At 34.8% G+C, this 23,054-nt stretch overlaps 1 protein-coding gene across 9 annotated transcripts in view; it reads right to left on the reverse strand.

The window, feature by feature from the left end:
* The window catches only part of CASK (calcium/calmodulin dependent serine protein kinase), a 365,515-nt gene that overhangs the window by 33,987 nt on the left and 308,474 nt on the right, over window positions 1-23,054 (reverse strand). For 4 of the 9 annotated variants that reach the window (XM_016156547.2, XM_016156550.2, XM_016156551.2 and 1 more), the window contains 6 exons: window positions 11,826-11,904; window positions 8,703-8,788; window positions 7,361-7,429; window positions 4,667-4,735; window positions 3,212-3,247; window positions 1,348-1,544 (listed from right to left, as the gene is read on the reverse strand). In XM_016156547.2, coding sequence (XP_016012033.1) covers window positions 1,348-1,544; window positions 3,212-3,247; window positions 4,667-4,735; window positions 7,361-7,429; window positions 8,703-8,788; window positions 11,826-11,904 — 536 coding nt within the window. The remainder of the gene's footprint in view (window positions 1-1,347; window positions 1,545-3,211; window positions 3,248-4,666; window positions 4,736-7,360; window positions 7,430-8,702; window positions 8,789-11,825; window positions 11,905-23,054) is intronic. The other 5 variants (XM_016156558.2, XM_016156555.2, XM_036226932.1 and 2 more) reach the window with 2 other exon arrangements.

The raw sequence follows: 23,054 nt of genomic DNA on the forward strand, positions 1-23,054 counted from the left end.
GAACACATTTTATAAAATGTAATATCAGTAATAATATAATAACATTATCATCATCATCAAAATGACTCCTCCAGCTAATGTTTAAACTGTTTCTTGAAGATCAGACTGAAAGACAATGCCAGGTGGAAGGCTTCTATTTCCTATCTGGGCCTACAATTCCTCATGTAAAATGATGGCATCCGAAGTTCTTATCAGTTCCAATGTTCTAAATCTTAGAATATTTTTGGGGAAATGCAGGATAGCTAGAAGAGGCAATCAAGCAAAAGCAAAAAATTTCTCAAACAAAATTGAGAAATCCCTTTAATTAGTAAGAAAAATAGGTGAAAGAAGTTACAAATGTTTATGGGCTTAATGCCTTTTTAGCTAGGTTCAAGTATTTTAGGAGGCACTGGCACAATGCCTAATGGTTACTTTTTGTCACATGAAACAAAACTCAGACATAAAATTATTTCTTTTGCACTAGATTTCTGATATATTGCTAAAGAACGAACAAAGGTAAAACGATCAACATTTTTCAAAAAACAGTTCAACTAAGCAAATTGTAACAATAGCAGAAATAGATTTTACCAAGATATATAATAATCTGTGACTCCTCTCAGTTACAACTAGTGTCTACAAACTGTCTGACTTTAACCTGCTTTCAAAGCTCAAACTTTTAGCATATGGCTATGCCACCCTGAACATGCCTGATCTTGTCTAATCTCAGAAGCTAAGCAGGATCAGGCCTGGTTAGTACTTGGATGGGAGAGACCACCTAGGAATACCAAGTGCTGTAGGAGTTAAAAAAGACAAAAACAAAGCTCAAGCTTTCTAACAGACCTGAATTTTTAAAGACCTGGCAACGTAAAGAACAGAGCTTCTGACTACTTTTTTCTACTAACAGTGAAACACATTTTATGTTGAAATACCCTGAGTGACACTGCATCACGGTACTTGAGTTTTTCACTGGTGGTAGAGTGGAATGCAGGTGATGAGAGCTTGAGGAGGGTCAAGGAGATAGTACATTAAAAAAATTCAATTCTAAAAGGATTGAAAAAGCATATAGAAGTTGAGGGTTCTGCTAAGGGACCACAAAATGTCACAGAGACTGGAGGCTAGTCACTCAACTTCTTTCTAGACCTTTCTCTCCTGATACATGAAACAAAGATCTGAATGTATAAGTAGGAGCTCACTAGATGCTGAGGATTTAGAATTCTTTGACAACTAATTTGAATTCTGTTAGACTGGTAGAGCGAAGAATATACCAAACAGGTTTTACACTATAAAACAATAATATAAAGTTGAAAAATAGATGGGCAAGGTTTCTTTTTTATTATAAAACAAAACAAAACAAAACAAAAAACATACCATTCCTGAAGCTCAGGTGAAGGAATGAGACCTGCAGTTCCATTTTTGGAGTTTTCTAGTTTACCCTGCCACCAATTGTGATCATCCTTACTAATAATCTGGATAATGTCACCAACTCTGAATCGAATGCCAGCTTCCTTGCAGGGGATGAGGTCATCCTTGGCTGGATCATATTCAAATTGTGCTCTTACATAGATCTATAAAACAGGAGTTTGTAAGAAAGAATGCCATGGTGATGTGAAAGAAAACAGTTAGCTCTAAGCTAATAACCACACACCAACACTTACAATACAAACAGGACATCAGATGGTGAAAGCAAAAATTATGCATGGAAATACGACACAAAAACCGTTACCACTAGAAATAATGTACTACATTTGATGTGTACAGGTTTAAATCTTTGCTGTTTTTATTTGAAGGGAATGCTTAGGATACTTGTTTACTAAAAATAAAGACTTAATTTCCACTTTTACTATAATGGGCCTATAATTACAGAAATATATGCTTACCATTTTAAAATCTGTATATATTTAGTTGATATTATGGATAAGTCATCATGATCATGTGGCAGCCTTTAATTATACACAAGTATTTAGGGTAGGTTTTAACCCCAAGGCAGCACATGGTACAAACTTAGTAAGAACACTGTGTTAGTATCTTGCTGTAAAATGCCTGCATGACAACTGACAGTGTGTCTACATGCTGCTGACAAACTTAAATGTAATTTAAACAATGTTCGGAAGCATTTAAAAATAGTTTTATTTTTAAAAAAGGATTTAGGCTTTATATTTGTATTTTACACTTTTTAGAGAAGAAAAATAATTTGAATCCTAGCTTTGCCAATGTAATACTTGAAATTAGCACAGAGCTTCAAGATATGCATAGTTCAAGGCACTGAGCTTTATGAGATGCAAATGTAAGTAGTAAATATTATCAAAGGAAACAGACTAGCACACAAAGGGTTATCCTATGGCAGCATTTTATGAATTACTGGATTTCTAAATGTTTTAAAATAAGGTGCTACATATCCAATGCTGTATCACTTATGCAGTCTTAATACTAAACTGTGGGTGAATTCTATCAGGTGCTAACTTATGCAAATCTTAACTCTAAATCTGATTATTTAATATCACATTTCAAGAAAAAATCCCATAAAAATCTATCTCAAAATTAAATTGGAATATTAATGTTTAAGTCACTGTAAAACCAACCTGAAGGCTTTGTAACTATTGTGTAATTATTCTGTTTAAGTTTCTTTTCAGAAATCCAGCCTATTACAAGTCTCTGCATTTGTACCTAAAATCCATACTTTGGAGGAACTGGCAAATTGTAAGTTACTTGCCAGTATTAGCTAGCACTTAGCTTTTCACATTTGAACTAACAGAGGCATATGAGGACATAAAACAAGGATATTTATGTTCTTATTTTTCATTATAAATGGGTTTTAGAAATACACATGCAAATACAAATTAAGAAAAGGACTTCAAATTTCAGAAAATTATTGCTTAAAAATGTTCATCAGCATGTACATTTTAGTTATTCTTAGGATTATAAGAATTCTGTCGCCTTTAAAATTTTTTCCACCCAGAGGAAGGCCCATAAGACCCCTAGAAGGCTGAATTCTTAACCATCGACACAAAATTATCAGGTTGAAATTACAATAACCATCACAGCTACCAAGATGTGAGGGAAAAATCTTTATAGAGAATTAGTCATGTTTAATGTGTTAAAATGAAATGGTACAAGCTCTCAATGCTCAAATGTTATGGTCCAAAATGCAAACATTATGGAATGGAAAGGGTTAATAAAAGACTGGCTATTAGTGGCTCAGTTAGAGAAGTTTCTATAGAGAATATCTATTCACCTGTCGTCCTTTTGGTTGGGTAGTTGATGGCAAGTCCTGTAGAATAAAGCCAACCCAGGAGAAAAATTTTCATTTACTTTTCAAAAGTACAAGGTAATTTGTGTGTTCTGTTACAATATGGTTAAAAAAGTGAGCTAGATTTAAATTGTAAAGAGATAATATACATTATTCCATTTCTTGGAAATGTTGTTATCAAAAAAACAAAAAACAACAACAACAAAAAAAACCCAAAAAACCAAACCCAGGCCATTTAGCAGCAAGCTGAAGAAAGCAGGTAAGTTTAAGCAGAGAGAAAATGTGTTCTTAAGAAATAACTCAGCATCTTCAACACAAAAGCCACTGCGAGTGAAACAGCCTATTAAAAAAAAAAACCCAAACTAAAAAGAGCTGTTGCCCTTTTCAACTTAGCCACTGCAACCACTTAGATTTTGAAAAATTCAATGGCTACATAGATTTTCACCATATTAAAAGTATTAAATGTTAACTGTTATTAATTAGTTCCTTCGGTAGCCTATTTTGAAGTTGAAAATAAAAGTAATAGGAAATTTTCTTCCATAATTTCATTTACTGATATTATTCCATTTAAGATGATCTCTAAATTATTAAAAATTTTACCTGATAAAAAAAGTTGATATGTTTTTAAATGGCAAATTAATAGGAAAAAAAAGTGATACTGCTGTATTATTAGAACTCTCAATAATTTTAACAGCAATATCAGCAACTTAGATTTTGTTACCCCCAAATATTGCATATTTGCACCTATTAGTGCTTCCATTTGTTTAAATAAGTTAAAAAGGTTTTTTTTTTAATATTTCAAAATGGAGTTCTGAGAAAATGTAAAATTCCAAGTTCAAATCGAAATATAAAGTACTTTGTGTTAAAGATGTGATAACAGCGTGGCTTAAGTGCAGTTTGAAGCCAGTTCCTTTTGCTTTTCATATCCAGGCAAGGCTTATAATTCACAAAAATATGTGCACGTACCACAATAACAGAGGGCACACCAATTCGTAAACTTAGATAGCGGAAACTAAAACGTGTTGCTGATATCACTTAGAACAGAAAACTACAAAGCCTGAGAAGACCCAAATGCCTACTCTGCAAAATCTGTATATTTATCTTTCTCAAAATAAAAAAAATTATTTAGAAATTTCAACAAATTTCCATTTACATCCTTTGCATAAGTTTGAGCAAAGTCATAAATACTACTGGGGTGACGCAGGAATATTTTGAGAATGACCAAAGCGGTTTTGAAATACATTTCTTCAAATTTAACTAACGGAAGGGATTTTATTGAGAAGAAAATGTTGAAAAAGATTTTCCAGGAGTAAATTGCATTGTAGCTGTAGTATATTGGCAGAAGACAATATTTCCACTGAACACATGTAACTAGAACACTCATGGCAGGTGGCACCAACAAAATTGTCACACTTTGCCGTGTGAAGCTATTGTTCTTACCGAAACAGAATTGTTAGTGCTGCTATGACCATTAGCTGGGGACTGTCTGGAAGTGGAGGGGGAATCTCTCTGAAATAAGACACAAGGTTCATTAACATAGAACACCAGCACAGAAACAGAGATATTCACATCAACAGTTACAACCACATTCTGACAACCATTTCCTTTGAGGTTTTAGCTGCAAAGGTGCCATACTGACTCACTTGCAATTTAGAAAAAAACTTTGCAGTTTAAAGATTCACATATTGTAAATGATGACTGTGTCATTCGTTAATCATTTCTTTCCTGTCTCCAATATTCTCTAACCTTTGCTTTCTTTAAATGATACCCAGAAGAGTGACTTGATATTAAAATCCTAATTAACAATTACTATACAAGGGCAAATATTACTATAAAATTACTGTACTGAAGATCCCAACTGCCTAATTTTTATTAAAAATTGGGTTTGAAAAGTATTTAGTAATTTTTAGCTATCTCATTGTCAAAATTACTGAATAACCCAATTTGAAGTGAAATGAACCTAAAAAACTTCTCATGTTGTAATCACTTTGGAATCTTTCTAGGACAAATATTACTAATAAAGGTAAAAGATAGCTATACACCAGAGAAGAAACCATTATTATTTAGATCATTTTAGCAGATGGATTAAAATATAATCTTGAACCTCTAAAAATATTACACTTCCAGCAAAAATTCCAAGTGCCACAGCCCTAGATCCATGCTCCTCAATTGCATTCTCTACACTACTTGACATACGCAAAGTCCTTTCCAGGCTCCATTCCCTTATTGTCCAAATCAACTTTAATGATAAGACCAAGGAGAGGAAGAAAGTAAGTGCTTTAAATTTTAAATTCTTTGAAACTTGAAATGTGCATATCTGCTCAAAAGACATGTTTTTTTCCCTACGAGATTTAAAGAAAACTTCTGAAACTCATTATCCCTTTAAAAAATGGGATTCCAAAGATGAGCATTATCAAATGTTAGTGAGCAGATTATGTCTGCATGTCACTGCCACAGACTACAGTCAGTAGGGTCAGGGTTAGATGCAGGGTTCCCTCTTTTACCAAGGGCCAAGGGGATGCTGATACACGTGGTCAGAGAGTCTTCCTTTGGGAAGTATTGCCCTAGTTGGGAAGAATCCAACCACAGGCTTGAATTCTGCCAGAGCACAGGAGGGTCAAACAGGTTGGGTGGGGCTGGCTGGGGAGTATCATTTTCTCTTCTATTCAGAGGTAAAGAAGGTAAGAGAGGGGCTCTTTTTACTCAAGAGCATAGAATTTACTTATGGAATACTGATCCCACCCAAAACTAGTTAAACTACTTAAAAACACAAGAGACCCTTAAGTACTATTAATAACTAACAATATCTTCTTGTTAGTTGGCTAAAAAGAAAAATCAATCATGTTTACTAACTTTCTTCAATGATAAGAAATGATATGAGGACTATCTGTGATTTTAGAATATTAAAATGCTTTGCATAAAATGTGTGTGTGTGTGACATTCTCTCCTTCCTAGGAAGGTTTATGTTCCAGGTAACATATTTCAAAACTATGAATCTGGAGCAGAAATAGTTGTACATTTTTTTTTGAAATATAGTTATTGAAGTTCCATAAAAATCCAGCAAGAGGAGCTCAAGACCTAATATAAACAGAAACTCCAACTGACATGGCTCACTGAAAATATACTTGACAAAATTACAAATTCTTATACATATCTTCGATAGGTTTAGAAAAAACATGAAGCCTCCAATTTTTCTTGTGAAACTTATAGATTACTTTAGACTAGAAGAAGCATTATAATTTTTCCCTCAACTTCTCCTAAGTACAATTTCAATTTTCTAGATGAGTTCCAATAAGTTACCTGTCAGTTTTAAAAACTAACTGTAGGAAATGTGTACTTCACATTGATATATTTCATGTACATGAAAGAACAGGCTTCAAAAAATAATGCTATAGCTAAATATGCAATGAGGAAAGAGGATACTGTTTACACCACTTTGTATTTCCAAATATAAAAGGAATAGATTTTTGAATATCATTTAATAACCAACATAAAACTAAATAGTATAAGTTGGAAAAGCTACAATTTTTATAGGATAAGCTTATTGTAAGAAAGAAACTTTGGAGTTGTATTACTCTAGAAAACTTACTTGTTTACGAATCACATAACATTTTGAATTAAGCAATTTTGCAAAAGGTTGCAAAAACCTATATTTCCCAAATAATGTCATTTATCAATTCCTTACAGACTTAACATCAAAATAGAGACCTGTTACAATTGTGTGAAGGACTCTATCTTGACAGAAATAGATTGCTTGCTTCTCGGATTCTTGGAAAGAAGAACTATCTATGAGATTTCTTAACAAGAGAAAGTGAATGTACTTCCTGGAAATATTATTGCAATTATTATCTTGAATTTTTTCCTCAGAGACTCTACTATTTTTTTTTATTAAGTCTTATGTAGCTTCTCTATATTTTGCTGTGATTCCAGCCTGGAGAAAGGAGAGCCCCATGAAAGTAGGGCTGAGTGGGTGGATGGGACCTACTCTGTTCCGTTATCTTTGTTGTAAAATTGGTGTGCAGTGATCAACAGCACAGGCAGAAACAATTTCCCAGAAAGCCAAAACATTCAGCCATCAGCAGACAGTTAGTTTAAGAACCCAGAGGAGATGGGGTGTTTCATTAGACCTATTACCTCACAGGATGATGACTGAGTGCGGTAACTTGGCACGATCTTGAAGGTGATACTCCCCCGCATTTCCCGCTGAAGGAAGAAAAGAGAGCTCTCTTAACAAACAAATGTTGCACATAAAAACACATGAGGAACCACTCGAAACACATGAGAGCAATTAATGGAAGCCAACTGACAGCACCTGTACCTAAAATGAAACCAAGTTATAATTCAAGGACTGCTCACAGTAACAGTCAAGTTGTTCCTGGGAGAAGCCCTGCAAAGTCAAGGCTGATTGCCTAGTGCAGTGGTTTAAACAGAGGTCCCCTTTTTGGCACCGGGGACTGGTGCTCCTGTGAGAATCTAATGCCTGATGATTTCAGGTGGAGCTGAGGTGGTGATGCTAGTGCTGGGGAGTGACTGCAAATACAGATGAAGCTTCGCTTGCCTGCCTGCTACTTACCTCCTGCTGCGTGGCCCAGTTCCTAACAGGCCATAGACTGGTACCTGTCTGCAGCTCAGGAGTTGGGACTCCTGGTTTAACATACCTTTTTAGAGAGATGAATACAAAAAACTCTAAGTGACATGTTCTTCACAAGTGAATACAAATTGATCTGGACAATGAACAAGTAATTACATAAAAATTATATTTAGTAGGCTGCATTGTGACGGTATATTCCATAAAATTTTCTTTTTATGTCATCATTTTCACTTTGTTTTTTTACTATAATGAGTATGTTTACTTATTTCACACTTCACAGATATTCATAACATGGGAAGCTGCTACAGGTTGTAGTGGGAAGAAAGGTTTGAGACCAGAGGTCCAAAACATTTCCCTCTGCCTGCCAGGGCCTATCATTCTGCTTTTTTTTTTTAATCCAAAGTCTAATTAGAATACAGATTTGGGATATGTATGGACAGAAATGGCTTGGTCTACTATGACTTTCCTCCTCTCTCTGCTGTAGAGAAATCCAATACATCTGCTATGAGTGAGCTAAACAGGAGAGGTTTCTGACATTGTTGATGCCAGCAGAGTTGAGGTCAGTGAGAAACTAGTTCACAGGTATGCACAACTAGAGAGGTTTTCTATAAACATCTACTCAATAAGAAACAGCAGATAAAGGATGAAAGAAGAGTGTTAAAGCCCAATGCTGCTAAAGGTGGGTAAAATGTTTCCAAACTCTGCTGTATGTAAACATTTTCCTAGTTGTCAGTTTTTATGAATGTTGTATAAGTTCAAGTCCACACAAATAATGGTACCAGAGATACTATGGTTACAAAAGAACACCCCTCATATGTGCAATAAAGAAAGCTAACAACTGAAAGTCAAATTTAGACAAAGAAAAAGAAACTCTCATTTACTCACAAGCATTTTTTGCAGCTGCTCCACTGTTTGGTTAGCCACACTGATGCCATTGATTTCTCGAATTTCATCACCAACATGAAGTGTACCTAAGAAGTTACACAAAATTATAAACACAAAAAGATATATACTTCTATAATAATAAAATCTAAACGTAGCAATGTAAGTAGTTTTTAAAAATTAAGCTAAATACTGAAGGCAAAAATTTCAGAAACAGGTATAAGTTTGGCTCAAGTAGTAAACTCACCAAAACAGATACACCTACTTATGGAAGATCTATTTTTCAAAGATGGCTCTGGAAATCTGCCTATTTTTGAGGCTGTGCATATAATGTTTAAAAGTACAGCTTCTAGATCCAGGCTGTCTGGGTTCAAATCCCAGCTTCACCACTTACTAGCTTTAAGATCTTGGGTAAGTTACTGAAACCCTCCATGTCCTCTGTAAAACAGACATGAAAATAGTACCAATCTCATAGGATTGTTGTGAGGATTAAATGCGTTTAATACATGTAAAGGGCTCAGAAAGGTTTTTGGCACATAGTAAGTACCATTTAAGTATTTCCTGTTATTATTACCACTTATCTACCAAATATGATACAAAGGTTGTTGATTTTCAAAGAATTGTGATGTAATACCTGTGTAACACTAAAGTTATATCTGACATACTGCAATCTTTTTATAATAATTTGGTAGGCATTTCATTACTCTGTAAAACTTTAACTGGAAAAAGTGACTGAGAGCCAATGTTTAAAAAGAACTTTATATAAAATTTTGCCTCCTTATTTATAAATTGTGTACATTTTTACGTATTGACCTGATGTTACAAAAGGCTCACTATTATCTTTTAAAGGCACATTTTAAAATGTGTAGAAATAAAATAAGACACCTGGAATTTGTTTCAAAATAATCCAGGGGGGTGGGCAGTCAGGTAAGTATAGATGAAACCAGTGTAACTATGAATTAACAATAATTTTAGCTGGATTATGGGTACACAGCCAATCACTGCACTATTTACTGTCTGCACTCTTCTCTACTTGAACTCACTGCATTGTTCTCACTACTCATGTTGAAAAATTAACATAATAAAAACCCAGTTTGTAGACTTTTGCTTCTAATATGGCTGACTGGTCACTCAAAGAATTTCTCAGAAATATAGATGGACAATAGACATATGAAAAGATGCTCAAGGTCATTAATTATCAGAGAAATGCAAATTAAAACCACAATGAGATATCACCTCACACCTGTCAGAATGGCTATTATCAATGAATCAAAGAACAACAAGTGTTGGTGAGGATGTGAAGAAAAGGGAACTCTCGTGCATTGCTGATGGTGTTGCAAATTGGTACAGCCACTAAGAAAAACAGTTTGGAGGGTCCTCAAAAAATTTAAAATAGAACTTCCTTTTGATCCAGCAATTACAGTTCTGGTTATTTCTCCATAGGAAACCAAAATACTAATTTGAAAAGATATATGCATCCCTAAGTCCACTGCAGTGCTATTTACAACAGCCGAGATACACAAGCAACTTAAGTGTCCATCGATAGACAACTGGGTAAAGAAGATTCGGTACTTGTATACACTGGAATATCACTCAGCCATAAAAAATAAAATGTTACCATTTGCAACAACATGGATGGACCTAGAGGGCATGATGTTAAGAGAATAAGTCAGACAGAGAAAGAGAAATATCATATAATCTCATTTATACGTGGAATATAAAGAACAAAATAGACAAACAAAATAAAAAGAAGCTCATAGATACAGAGAACAAACTGGTGATTACCAGGTGGGAGGTGGGGTTGGGGGCTGGGTGAAAAAGATAGATGGATTAAGAAGTACAAATTGGTATTTATAAAGCAGTCACAGGGCTATAAAGTACAACACAGGAAATATAGTCAAAAATATTGTAATAACTACATATAGTGGCAAGTGACTAGTAGACTAATTGAGGGCATCGTTTCATAAATTATACAACTGTGTAACCACTATGCTATATGCTTGAAACTAATATAAAATAATATTGAATGTCAACTGTGATTGAAAACTAAAAGCTAAAAAAAAAGTGTCAAGACTTCTATTGGAGGTGGCAGGTTCTAGCCACTGCAGTAACATAAGAAAAAGAGATTAAAGAAATAATGATATTGTGACTTTACTGAATTTACAGCAAATTATTAAAAATAATAAACAAAAAATTCATACTGGAATCTAAAACCAAATATCTTCCTGAGTGAGTGCTGTCTACTCTCTAAGCCTATAAAGATTCCCCTGAAGGCAGTAGTAATGTCAGACACCATCTGCGTACACGGTGGTCATCTCTAAGAGGACAGGAAGGCACTAAAATACTTACGGTGTTATTTCTTGCTCTCTGGGGTAAAGGAAAGAGGTGTTAAGTACAAAAATAACCTGATATCAAAGGAATTCTGATTTTTGGACAAGAGAATCATTTTTGGATCAGACTCTATACACTAACTAGTGCATATAACTCAGCTCTTTCAAAGAGGAGCCTGTGTAAATCCTGCCCACCTGAGGTTAACACAAATTTCACTTTCTTAAAAAAAATCATTCTTAGTCTATTTCAGTCTTTAGTGAATTCCTTCCTCGGAATGATTGTACTTTACTGTAGCAGGTAATAAGAACTTAAGCATAGATTTGATATCTCTTATTTTACCACTGAATTTTTATATTATTTATCAAATTCTAATTTCCTAATTTATAAATAGTATGTCTCAGCCCTGAAAGGAGAGATCAATTCTTTAACTGTCATTTAACTTTAAAAAAATAAATATTTTACTTCCTATAATAGATGTCTTCCATATGTCCTGGGGCTTAATAGGATGCTTTGCTTTATCTTTCATGGTCTCTAATAAGTCAGGATCTAAACAGTGATTCAGAGATGCTCCAGCAGCAGAACTGTAATATGCCCTCCCTCCATTATCTATAGGCTGTAGCATGCATGGATGAATAAGAACAAATAGAGGTCAATAGTGATTAAAACAAAAGATAGATCATTTATATGGAATATAAATTTAACAGATATTTTATATGGATCATAAAAAAACACTTTCTCCACCAGGCTACAAGAAAAATAATTTAAGAAAGAAAAGAAAGAATATATGAAACTTACCTTGCCTGTGAATCATGCCCCCATGCATAATTCTTGCAACAATACAATGATTTAGCTCATTCATTTTTAAAGTGATTCCCTGTAAAAAGTTAAGTAAAAATAAAATTACTATGACCTGGCACCTGTTTTTATATTTGTGATTTGCTGTGGATAATTTTAATTACAAAAGTTAGGAAAACATTAAAGAAAATATGGAAAATGGAGGAGAAAACCATCCATTACTGCAGCATGCTATGACAAAATTATTTTTGGTATTGCGATTGCTATAATAATGTATATGCATTTACATAGCACTTTTGAATCTTCTTTTTCAAATGATCTGTTTATTTAATATTTTAAAGTAATATTTTTTATTTTTAATTGTAGTTGGCATACAATATTATATTAATTTCAGGTGATTAGACACCTATATAACTCATAAAGTGATCACCCCAATGAATCTAGTATGCCTTTGACACTGTACATAGTTATTATAATATTATTGACTATATTCCTTTTGCTATACTTTTATATCTCCATGACTATTTTGTAACTACCAATTTGTACTTCCTAATCCCTCCACACTTTTTCACTGAGCCCCTCAAACCCCCTCCCCATCTGGTAACCCTCAAAAGGTTCTCTGTATCTATGAGTTTGTTTCTGTTTTTTTTTTTTAAATTTTGTTCTTTAGATTCCACATGTACAGGAAATCATGTGATATTTGTCTTTCTCTTCACTCAGCACAATACCCTCTAGGTCCATCATGAAATATCTTTTTCCATCCTTTTACTTTCCATCTGTGTGTGTGTCTTTTAACCTGAAGTGAGTCTCTTGTAGGCACCTTATGTAAGGGTCTTGTTTTCTTATCCATTCAGCTGCCCCATCTTTTGACTGGAGCATTTAATTCTTTTTCATTTGCAGTACTTGTTGATAGATATGTAGTTATTACCATTCTTTATTCATATTTTGATACATAGTTTTTCCTTCTTCTTAAACAAGTCCCTCCAACATTTCCTGTAATATCGGCTTGGTGGTACTGAACTCCTTTAGTTTTTTCTTGTCTGGGAAGCTCATTATCTGTCCTTCGAGTCTAAATGATAGCTCTGCTGGGTAGAGTAATCTTGGTTGTAGGTCCTTTTTCCCCCTCACTTTGAGTATTTCCTGCCTATTCCTTCTGGCCTGCAAAGTTTCTGTTGAGAAATCTACTGATAGTCATATGAGAGCTCTCTTGTAGGTAACTGACTGCTTTCCTATTGCTGCTTTTAAGATTCTTTCTTTGTCTTTAAACTCTGGCCTTTTAATTATGATGTGTCTTGGTGTGGGCCTCTTTGGGTTTGGAACTCTGTGCTTCCTGGGTTTGTATGTCTATTTCCTTCAACAGGTTAGGGAAGCTTTGCATCCTTGTTTTGTCAAATAGGTTTTCAACTTCTTGTTCTTTCTCTTCTCCTTCTGGTACCCCTATGATGTGAATGTTGTTACACTTGATTTTGTCACAGAGGCTCCTTAAGCTATCTTCATATTTTGGATTCTTTTATTGTTGTTGTTTTGATTGGGTGTCGGTGTCCTCCATTACCCCATCCTCTATAGCAGTGATTTGATCCTCTGCTTCATACACTCTGTTGATTTCATCTAATGTACTCATCATCTCAGATAATGTATTCTACATTTCCGATTAGTTCTCTTTTACGTTTTCCATCTCCATTTTTATGTTATTCATCTCTTTGTTAAAGTTCTCACTGAATTCATCTGCTCTTTCCCTAAGTTCATTGAGCATCCTTATAACCATTGTTTTGAACTCTGCATCTGGTATATTGCTTGTCTGCATTTTGTTGAGTTCTTTTTCTAGAGCTTTATTTTGTTCTTTCATGTGGGACATGCTTCTTTGTCTTCCCATTTTGGCTGCCTTGCTGTGTCTGTTTCTATGTAATAGGTAGGACTCCTAAGTCTCCCGGTCTTAACGGAGTGGCTTTATGTAGTAGGTGTCCTGGGGGGCCCAGTGACACAGTCCTGGGGAGGATCCAGCTGCAGATCAAGTTTAGCTGCAGTCTGAGTGCCTGTGAGGACACCCGGTAAGAGTCATCAAGAATCCACAGATGGATACCACCAGCACTGGGCTTACAGGTGCCTCAAGAGTCCAAGTCAGAAGCTGAAGCTGGCTGCTACTTGAGGCTACTCAGCAAGAGGTACAGGGCACACCGAGCCCAGATGCTGCTTCTTTGGGTTTTATGAGCCTTCGAGGGATTTTAGGAGTCTGCAGCAAGAACCAAGGAAGGCCATGAGTATGGAATAAACTACTGGAAGCAACTTAGATGGGTCTGCAAGTTGGGAGAGGCAGAGTCTCAGAGAATCACCTGGGTGGAGTGAGGAGTGTTATCCAGGTTGATGGTGACTCAGCTCTGGTGGTGCCTGCATCTGCAGGCTGGGAGTGGGGAGAGCTCAATAAAGGAGCAATGAATACTGCCAGCACTTCTGTCTGGGAGCAAGCCACCCCTCCAGCCCTTGCCCTGAAGCCTGACAACTCAGCGTCTCCTCATATGTCCCTGGTGCTCCTCGAGCACCTATCCCAGTACTAGAGCTCAGAGTGAGTGAGTCCCGCTGTAAGTCTGTGCACAGGCCCATTGAGAGCAAAGTCTGAGACTCTTGCAGCCCTGTCTCACTCTGCACAACTTCCACTGGTTTTCACAGTTGGAGGTTGTGGGAACTTCTCTTCCAGGCACTGGAACCATGGGCTGGGGAGCCCAATGTGGGGCTGGGACCTCTTGCTCCTCAGGTGGGGGAGGGGACTCTGCAGCCAAGATAGCCCTCTCAATTCCTGATCACCACATACAGTTGCGGCATTAGGCTGTTTCAGGTCTCCACTCCTTCGGCTTGTTTGAGGTGACCTCTTATTTTTGTCCTTAGTTGTAGGGCTTCTGTTCAGCCAGACCTCAGATGACTCCCCATGCTGGCTGCTCTGTAGTTTTGTTATAATTTTGGTGTGGTCACAAGAGGAGACATGCACAGCCTCTACCTTCTAAGCTGTCTTTACCGGTCCTCTGAATCTTCTGATTATTTTCCATGTTGCTTTAATTTTCATTTTGTTAATCATTTTTTTTAAAAGTTTTTTGATCTATAATTGACATACACTTATTTAATATGTACAATTTGATAATTATGATGATTTACATCTATAAGTATAAAACCATCACTATAGTCAAGATAGTGAATATATTCATCACCTCCCCAAGGTTTCTTTATGCTTGCTAATAATCTACTCCTATCCCTCCATTCCCTGCCCACCCCTCCATCCCCAAGCAACCACTTATATGTTTTTGCTGGCTATAGATTAGTTTGCACTTTCTATAAATGAACTCATACAGTATGTACTATTTTTTGTTGTTGCTTTTATTTCACTCACAAAGTGAGATCCAACCATGTTGCATGTATCAATAGTTCATTTTTTTGTTCTTGCTATTCATTTTTTTTCTTGCCATTCCACTGTATAGATAGACCATTTTGTTTATCCATTCACCCACTGAATTGTTTCTAGTTTTTGGCTATTATTAATAAAACTGTATTCTTGGGTGAGTCTCCACTTGGTTATGACATATTCTTTATTTAAGATACAAATTCGTTTAGAATTTTTGTATCTATATTCATGAGAGCCATTGGTCTGTAGTTTTCCTGTAATGTCTATGTCTTTATCTGGTTTTGGTATCAGGGTAATGCTAGCATCATCATCATCATCATCATCATATTAATAATAATAATGATGATGATAGTAACAAAAAATAAATTGGGAAGAATTCCTTCATTTTCAATGTTTTAGGAAAAGTTTGTGTAGAACTGGTATTATTCCTTTATTATATCTTTGGTAGAGTTCACCGGTGAAACAATCTTGGCCTAGAGTTTTCTTGAGGGACGGTTTTTAACTGCAAATTCAATTTTTAAATAGTATAGGGTGACTCAGTTTATTCCCTCTTAAGTGAGCTTTGGTACTTTCTGTCTTCCAAGGAATTTATCCATTTCATCTCAGTTGTTGAACTTGTTGGCATGAAGTTGTTTATTTTATTTCCTTATCATTTTTACATCGTAGAATTTGTAGTAATGTCACTTCTGTTATGCATGATATTGGTAAGTAGTGGCTACTTCTTTTTTCCTGATCAATCTGATGTTCTCAAAGAAAAAGTATGCTTTATTGATTTTTCTCTATCATTTTTGTTTTCTATTTCATTGATTTCTGCTTTGATCTTTATTATTTATTTTCTTTTACTCATTTTGAGTTAAATTTGTTTGTTTGTTTGTTTGTTTTTGGTTTTAGTTTCTTAAAGTAGAAGCTGAGGTCATTGATTTAAGACATTTCTTCTTTTCTAAAATATGTGTTTAGTGCTACGCATTTCTCCCTAGTACTAATTTAGTCCCATACCACAAATTCTGGTACATTGTCATTTCATTTTAATTTACTTCAAAATACCTTTTAATTTCTTCTTTGATCCAAGGGTTATTTACAATTGTGTTATTTAGGTTTCAAGTGCTTGGGGATTCTGTGAGAGATCATTTTGTTATTCATTTCTAATTTAATTCTACTGTGGTTTGATAATATACTTTGATATTAACATAGCCATTCATGTGTACTTTTCATTAATGTCATCATGGTATATCTTTTCCTATCATTTTACTTTGAAACTATTGGTCTTTATGTAAAAAGCATTTCTTGGCAGGCAATATATAATTAGGTATTCCTCTCCCCCACCCCACCATCTGATAATCTTTGCTTTTAAATTGGGGGAATTTAGACTATTTACATTTATTATCATTATTGATACAGTCAGGTATAAATATATTCTTTTGCTATTTGTTCCATCTGTTATATGTACCCGTTTTCCTGTTTTCTGCCTTTTTTTGGATTTGTTAACTTACTTTTATTCTATTTTCTCTCCTGTTGTTTTATTAGCTATAATTCTGTTTTGCTGTATTAGTGGTTAATTTAGGGTTTATAGCATACATCTTTAACTTACCATTATCTACCTTCAAGTGATATTACACCATGTAACAAATAGTATAAGAACCTTATAACAGTATACTTCTCCTTCCTTCCTCCTAACCTTTGTGCTACTGTTGTTATACACTTTACTTTTATGTATGTTATAAACCCCAAACACATTGCTATTATTTTTGTTTAAGTTGCCAATTATCTTTTAAAGAGATTTAAATGATAAGATGTCCTTTAACATTTCTTATACTGTAGGTCTACTGAATACATTTAGTTTTGGTATATCTGAAAATATTTTTAATTTACCTTTATTTTTTGAAAGATACCTTTGCTGAATTTTGAATTGTAAGGTGAGAGGTTTTTTTGGTTAACTTTCATTACTTTAAAGACATTGTTATTCTTAATTGTATTGTCTTTGATAAGAAATCTAATATCTTTATCTTTGTTCCCCTATATGTAACATTTCTTTCTTTCTTTTTTCCTTCTTCCTTCCTTCACTCCCTCCCTTTTTCCTTTCTTTCTTTCATTCTTCTGTTTTTTAAATTTATTTTTTATTTTTAAATTATTTTTTTAAATTAAGTTTATTGGGGTAACATTGGTTAATACAATTATATAATTTTCAGGTGTACATTATTATTTGACATCTGTATATTCTACTGTGTGTTTACCACCCAAAGTCCACTTTCCTTCAGCTATCATGTATTTGATCCTCTTTATCCACTTCACCCTCCCCCTAATCCCCTATATTTGACCCCTTTTACCCTGTCTACCTCCCCCCTCCTTTTCCACTCCCTACCCTCTGGTAACCACTAGTCTATAGTCCATGTCCACGAGTCTCTGTTTGTTTGTTCTGTTCATTTGTTGCTTTTAGGTTCATATCCCATGTATAAGTGATATCATGTGATTTTCAACTTTTTCTTTCTAGCTTATTTCACTTAGCATGATTATCTCACGGTTCATCCACGTTGTTGCAAATGGCAGTATTTCGTCTCTTCTCATAGCTGAGTAATATCCCATTGTATATATGTACCACAACTTCTTTAGCCAGTCACAGATCGTAGGGCACCTTGGTTGCTTCCATGTCCTGGCCACTGTGAATAATACTGCTATGCACATCAGTGTGCAAATATCTTTATAGACATGAGTTTTCAAGTCTTTGAGGTAAATATCCAGTAGAAGGATTGCTGGATCATATGGTAGATCAACCCTTAGTTTTTTGAGGAACCCCCATACTGTTTTCCATAGTGGCTATACCAATTTGCAGTCCCACAAACCATGTATGAGGGTTCCTTTTTCTCCGCATCCTCTCCAACATTTGTTATTATTTGCCCCGTTGATTATTGCTATTCTAACAGGTGTGAGATGGTATCTCATTGTGCTTTTGATTTGCATTTCCCTAAGAGCTAGCAATATTAAGCATCTTTTCATATATTTGTTGGCCATTTGTATGACCTCTATGGAGAAGTGTCTGTTTAGGTCCTCTGCCTATTTTTTTATTGGATTGTTTGTTTGTTTTGTTGTTATTGAGTCGTATGAGTTCTTTGTATATTTTGGATATTAGGCCCTTATCGGAGGCGTTGCTTGCAAATATATTTTCCCATTCGGATGGTTGTCTCTTTACCTTGTCGATGGTTTCTTTTGCTGAGTAGAAGAACCTTTTTAGTGATATAGTCCCATTCATTTATTTTAGCTTTTACTTCCCTTGCCTTTGAGGTCAAATTCATAAAATCCTCTTTGAGTCCAAGGTCCTCGAGTTTAGTTCCTATGTTTTCTTCTATGCATTTTATTGTTTCAGGTCTTATATTCAGGTCCTTAATCGATTTTGAGTTAATTTTGGTGTGTGGTGCTAGACAACAGTCTAGTTTCATTCTTTTGCAAGTGGCTTTCCAGTTTCCCAGCACCATTTATTGAAGAGGTTTTCCTTTCTCCACTGTATCTTTTTGGCTTGTTTGTTCAAAATTTTTTGCTCACATAAATATGGGTTTACTTCTAGACTCTTGATTTTTGTTCCCCTGGTCCGTGTGTCTGTTTTTCTGCCAATACCATGCTGTTCTGATTACTGTCACTTTGTAGTATAATTTGAAGTCGGGCAGAGTGATGCCTCCAGCCTCGTTCTTTTTTCTCAGGATGGCTTTGGCAATTCAGGGTCTTTTGCACTTCCATACAAATTTGATGACTTTTTGTTCTATTTCTTTAAAAAATGCCGATGGGATTCTAGACTCTTGATTCTGTTCCACTGGTCTGTTTTTTCTGCTAATACTATGCTGTTTTTATTACTGTCGCTTTGTAGTATAATTTGACTTTTTTTTAAAATTTAATTTTATTATTAGTTTCAAGTATACAGTACATTGGTTAGACATTTATATAGTTTATGAAACGATCCCTCTGATTGCTCTTTCTCTCTTCTGGTTCTACACTTAGCTATTACATTACTGCTGACTGCAATCTCTATGCTGGGCTCTCTCTGACTGTTTTTAAGATTTATCATGGGTTCTAAGCAGTGTGATTATTATGTATCTTGGTGTTTTCTTCGTATTTCTTTTTCATGGGGTTCACTGTGGTTCTTGCAACTGCAGAGTTATAGTTCTCATCATTTGGAATGTTTTTAGCCATTATTTTTTCTAATATTTTCCCTCATCTCCTTCATTTTCTTCTCTTTCATAGACTCCAATTAAAGATATATTGCGCTGTTTGCAGAGTGGTGTTCATTTAAAAATCTTTTTCTCTCAGTTTTGTTTTGGATAATTTTTATTGCTGTCTTTGAATTCACGAGTCTTTTAGTTTGAAATGTCTAATTTGCCATTAATCTCATATTGTATTTTTCTGCTAATTCTAATGTCTTTGTCAGTTCTGTGTCAGTTTTGATTGATCGATTATTCTTCACATTATAGGTTACATTTTCCGAACTCTTTACATGCTTAGTAATCTTATTTTATTTCATTTTATTATTAGTTTCAAGTATATAGTACATTGGTTAGATATTTATATAGTTTATAAAATGATCCCCCTAATTGCTCCTTCCTGTGGCTCTCCACCTAGCCAATGCATTAATGCTAACTGCATTCCCTATGCCATGCTCCCAAACCCTGAGACCATCTATCAACTACTAATTTGTACTTTTTTAACCCTTCACCCCATTCTCCCAATCCCCCAAACTCCCCTCCCCTCTGGCCATCACCAGACTGTTCTCTATATTTGTGAGTCTGTTTTTGATTAGTTTGTTCTCTTTGCTCCTTAGATTCCACATATAAGCGAAATCATATGGTATTTATCTTTCTCTGTCTGACTTATTTCACTCAGCATAATAACCTCTCGGTTCATCCATATTGTTGCATATGGTAGGATTTCATTTTTTTAATGGCTGAGTAATATTCCATTGTATATATGAACTATAACTTCTTTATCCAATTGTCTGTTGATGGGCATTTAGGTTGCTTCCATATCTTGGTTATTGTGAATTGTGCTGCCATGAACATAAGGGTGCAAAACTGTTACAGATTATTGTTTTCTTGGATAAATACCCAAAAGTGCAATTGCTGGGCCAAAAGGTATATACATTTTTAATTTTTTGAGAAACCTCCAGACTGTTTTTCCATAGTGGTTGCACCAATTTGCAATCCTAAACAGTGTATGAGTGTTCCCTTTTCTCCATATTCTCACCAACACCTGTTGTTCTTTGATTTATTGATAGCCATTCTGACAGGTATGAGGTGATATCTCATTGTGGTTTTAAATTGCATTTCACTGATGATTAGTGACCTTGAGCATCTTTTCATATGTCTCTTGGTAATCTGTATGTCCTCTTTGGAGAAATATCTGTTCAGGTATTCTGTCCATTTTAAAAATGGATTGTGTGTGTGTGTTTGCTAAGTTGTATGAGTTTTTTATATATTTTGGATATTAACCTCTTATCAGATGTATCATAAGTGAGTAACTTCTCTCATTCAGTTGGTTGTTTTTTTGTTTTGTTGATGGTTTCCTTTGCTGTACAAAAACTTTTTAGTTCGATGTAGTTCCATTTGTTTATTTTTTCTTTTGTCACCCTTACCCGAAGAGATATTTCCAAAAAGAAATTACTAGTAGCAATATCAGAGAGATTACTGCCTATGGTTTCTTCTAGAAGTTTTATGGTTTTGGTTCTTACATTTAAGTCTTTAATCCATTTTAAGTTTATTCTTGTATATGGCGTAAAAAGGTGGTCCAGTTTCTTTCTTTCTTTCTTTCTTTCTTTCTTTCTTTCTTTCTTTCTTTCTTTCTTTCTTTCTTTCTTTCTTTTCTTTTCTTTTCTTTCTTTTCTTTTCTTTCTCTCTCTCTCTCTCTTTCTTTTTTAGCATGCATCTGTCTAATTCTCCCAGCATTATTTATTGAAGAGACTGTCTTTACCCCATTGTATATTCTTGCCTCCTTTGTCATATATTAATTGAGTGTATAGATGTGGATTTATTTCTGGGCTCTATTTGTTCCATTGATCAATGTATCTGTTCTTATGCCAGTAGCATGCTGTTTTGATCACTGTAGCCTTGTAGTATAGTTTGATATCAGGTAGTGTGATACCTCCAACTTTGGTCTTCTTTCTCAAGACTGTCATGGCTATTTGGGGTCTTTTCTGGTTCCATATAAATTTCAGGATGATTTGTTTTAGTTCTGTAAAAAATGCTTTTGGTGTTTCGATAGAGATTGCATTGAATCTATAGATTGCTTTACGTAGTATGGAAATTTTAATGATGTTAATTCTTCCTGTCCATGGCCACAGTATATCCTTCCATTTATTTGTATCTTTTTCAATTTCTTTCCTCAATGACTTACAAGTTTCTGAGAACAGGTCTTTTATCTCCTTTGATTCCTAAGTATTTTATTGTTTTTCATACAATCAAAAAATGAGATTGTTTTCTTAATTTCTCTTTCTGATAGTTTGTTATTGGTGTATAAAAATGCAACTGACTTTTAAATATTGATTTTGTATCTTGCTACTGTACTGAATTCATTGATCAGTTTTAACAGTTTTTTGGTGGACTCTTTAGAGTTCTCTATACATGCCTAGTAATCTTTGATTAGATGCCAGATATTGTGAATTTTATCTTGTTTCATGCTAGATTTTTTTTATTCCTATAGATATTCTTTAGCTTTTCTCTGGGATGTATTTCAGTTACTTTGAAATAGTTTGATCCTTTGAGCCTTGCTTTCATGATTTGTTAGGCAAGTCTGGAGCAATTCTCTGTCTAGGGCTAATTATTCCTCATTCCTGAGGCAATATCTTCCTGTGTACTGTACACAATGCCCCACAAATTGGTTTTTCCAGTTTGGCAGATGGTAACAGGCAGTCTGGTCTTTCCTTAGCTCTGGGTAGTTTCCTCTCATAAATGTGCTGATCATTATTCAGAATAATAATTGAGGGGTCCCTCTATAGATCTCTGGAGTTCTTTCTCTGTGCATCTCTCTCTTCTTCAATACTCTTTCCTATGAACTTTATGTACCTTGGTCTCCGCAGACTTTCAGTTTTGTCTCTTCAATTTAGAAAGTATGCACAGACAGGGTCTCTGTCTCAGTCTCTGCTCTCTGTGCTGTGGCCTGCAAACTCAAGTCACTAAGGTGGGGCAATCATAAGGCTTATCTTGTTTGCTTCCTGTCTCTTAGGGATAACTGTCCTTTGTTGCTTGATGTCTAATGTCTTGAAAATTGTTCTTTCATGTAATTTTGTCTGTTTAAAAAATTTTTTGGTTGTTTCAGGTGAAAGGGTAAATCTGGTCCCTGTTACTCCATCTTGGCCAGAAATGGAAGCTCCACATATTTAATGCTAGAATACTATTCTATGGAATAGATTACTTTTGGTTTTCTAATTATTCACCATTAAAAGACAAGCTTTCATAAAAATATTTTTGCACTAGACCTGGTTGATTCTAAGAATCACATGGTGGCTTTTTAAATAATACTGATTTTTAAATTCTCTCTTTGGATTTATATTCAAGATGTCTAGAATGGAGCCTAGCAATCTGCATTTTTAACAAGTGCCCTTGGTTAAACTGGTTTTGAATTTGAGATGATTAAGGGTAGGGAAACTCTGTCTTATCTTCTTCATTGGAGAATAACACTTAGAAAGCCTCATGAAAATATTTGAGATTTTATAATCTAGACTCTGTCTGAATTTGTACAATTCTACAAAATACAACTTTGCATGGTTCCTATTTTATAGTTCTTAGAAGTGGCAGGCAAGACATGTTTCATTTCCAACTTACACATCAATCAGCATGTATGGTTACCAAGAAAGGTGTTCCTGGAAA

The sequence above is a fragment of the Rousettus aegyptiacus genome, unplaced genomic scaffold (genome assembly GCF_014176215.1).
Source record: "Rousettus aegyptiacus isolate mRouAeg1 unplaced genomic scaffold, mRouAeg1.p scaffold_m13_p_9, whole genome shotgun sequence".
In the NCBI taxonomy this organism is placed as follows: Eukaryota; Metazoa; Chordata; class Mammalia; order Chiroptera; family Pteropodidae; genus Rousettus; species Rousettus aegyptiacus.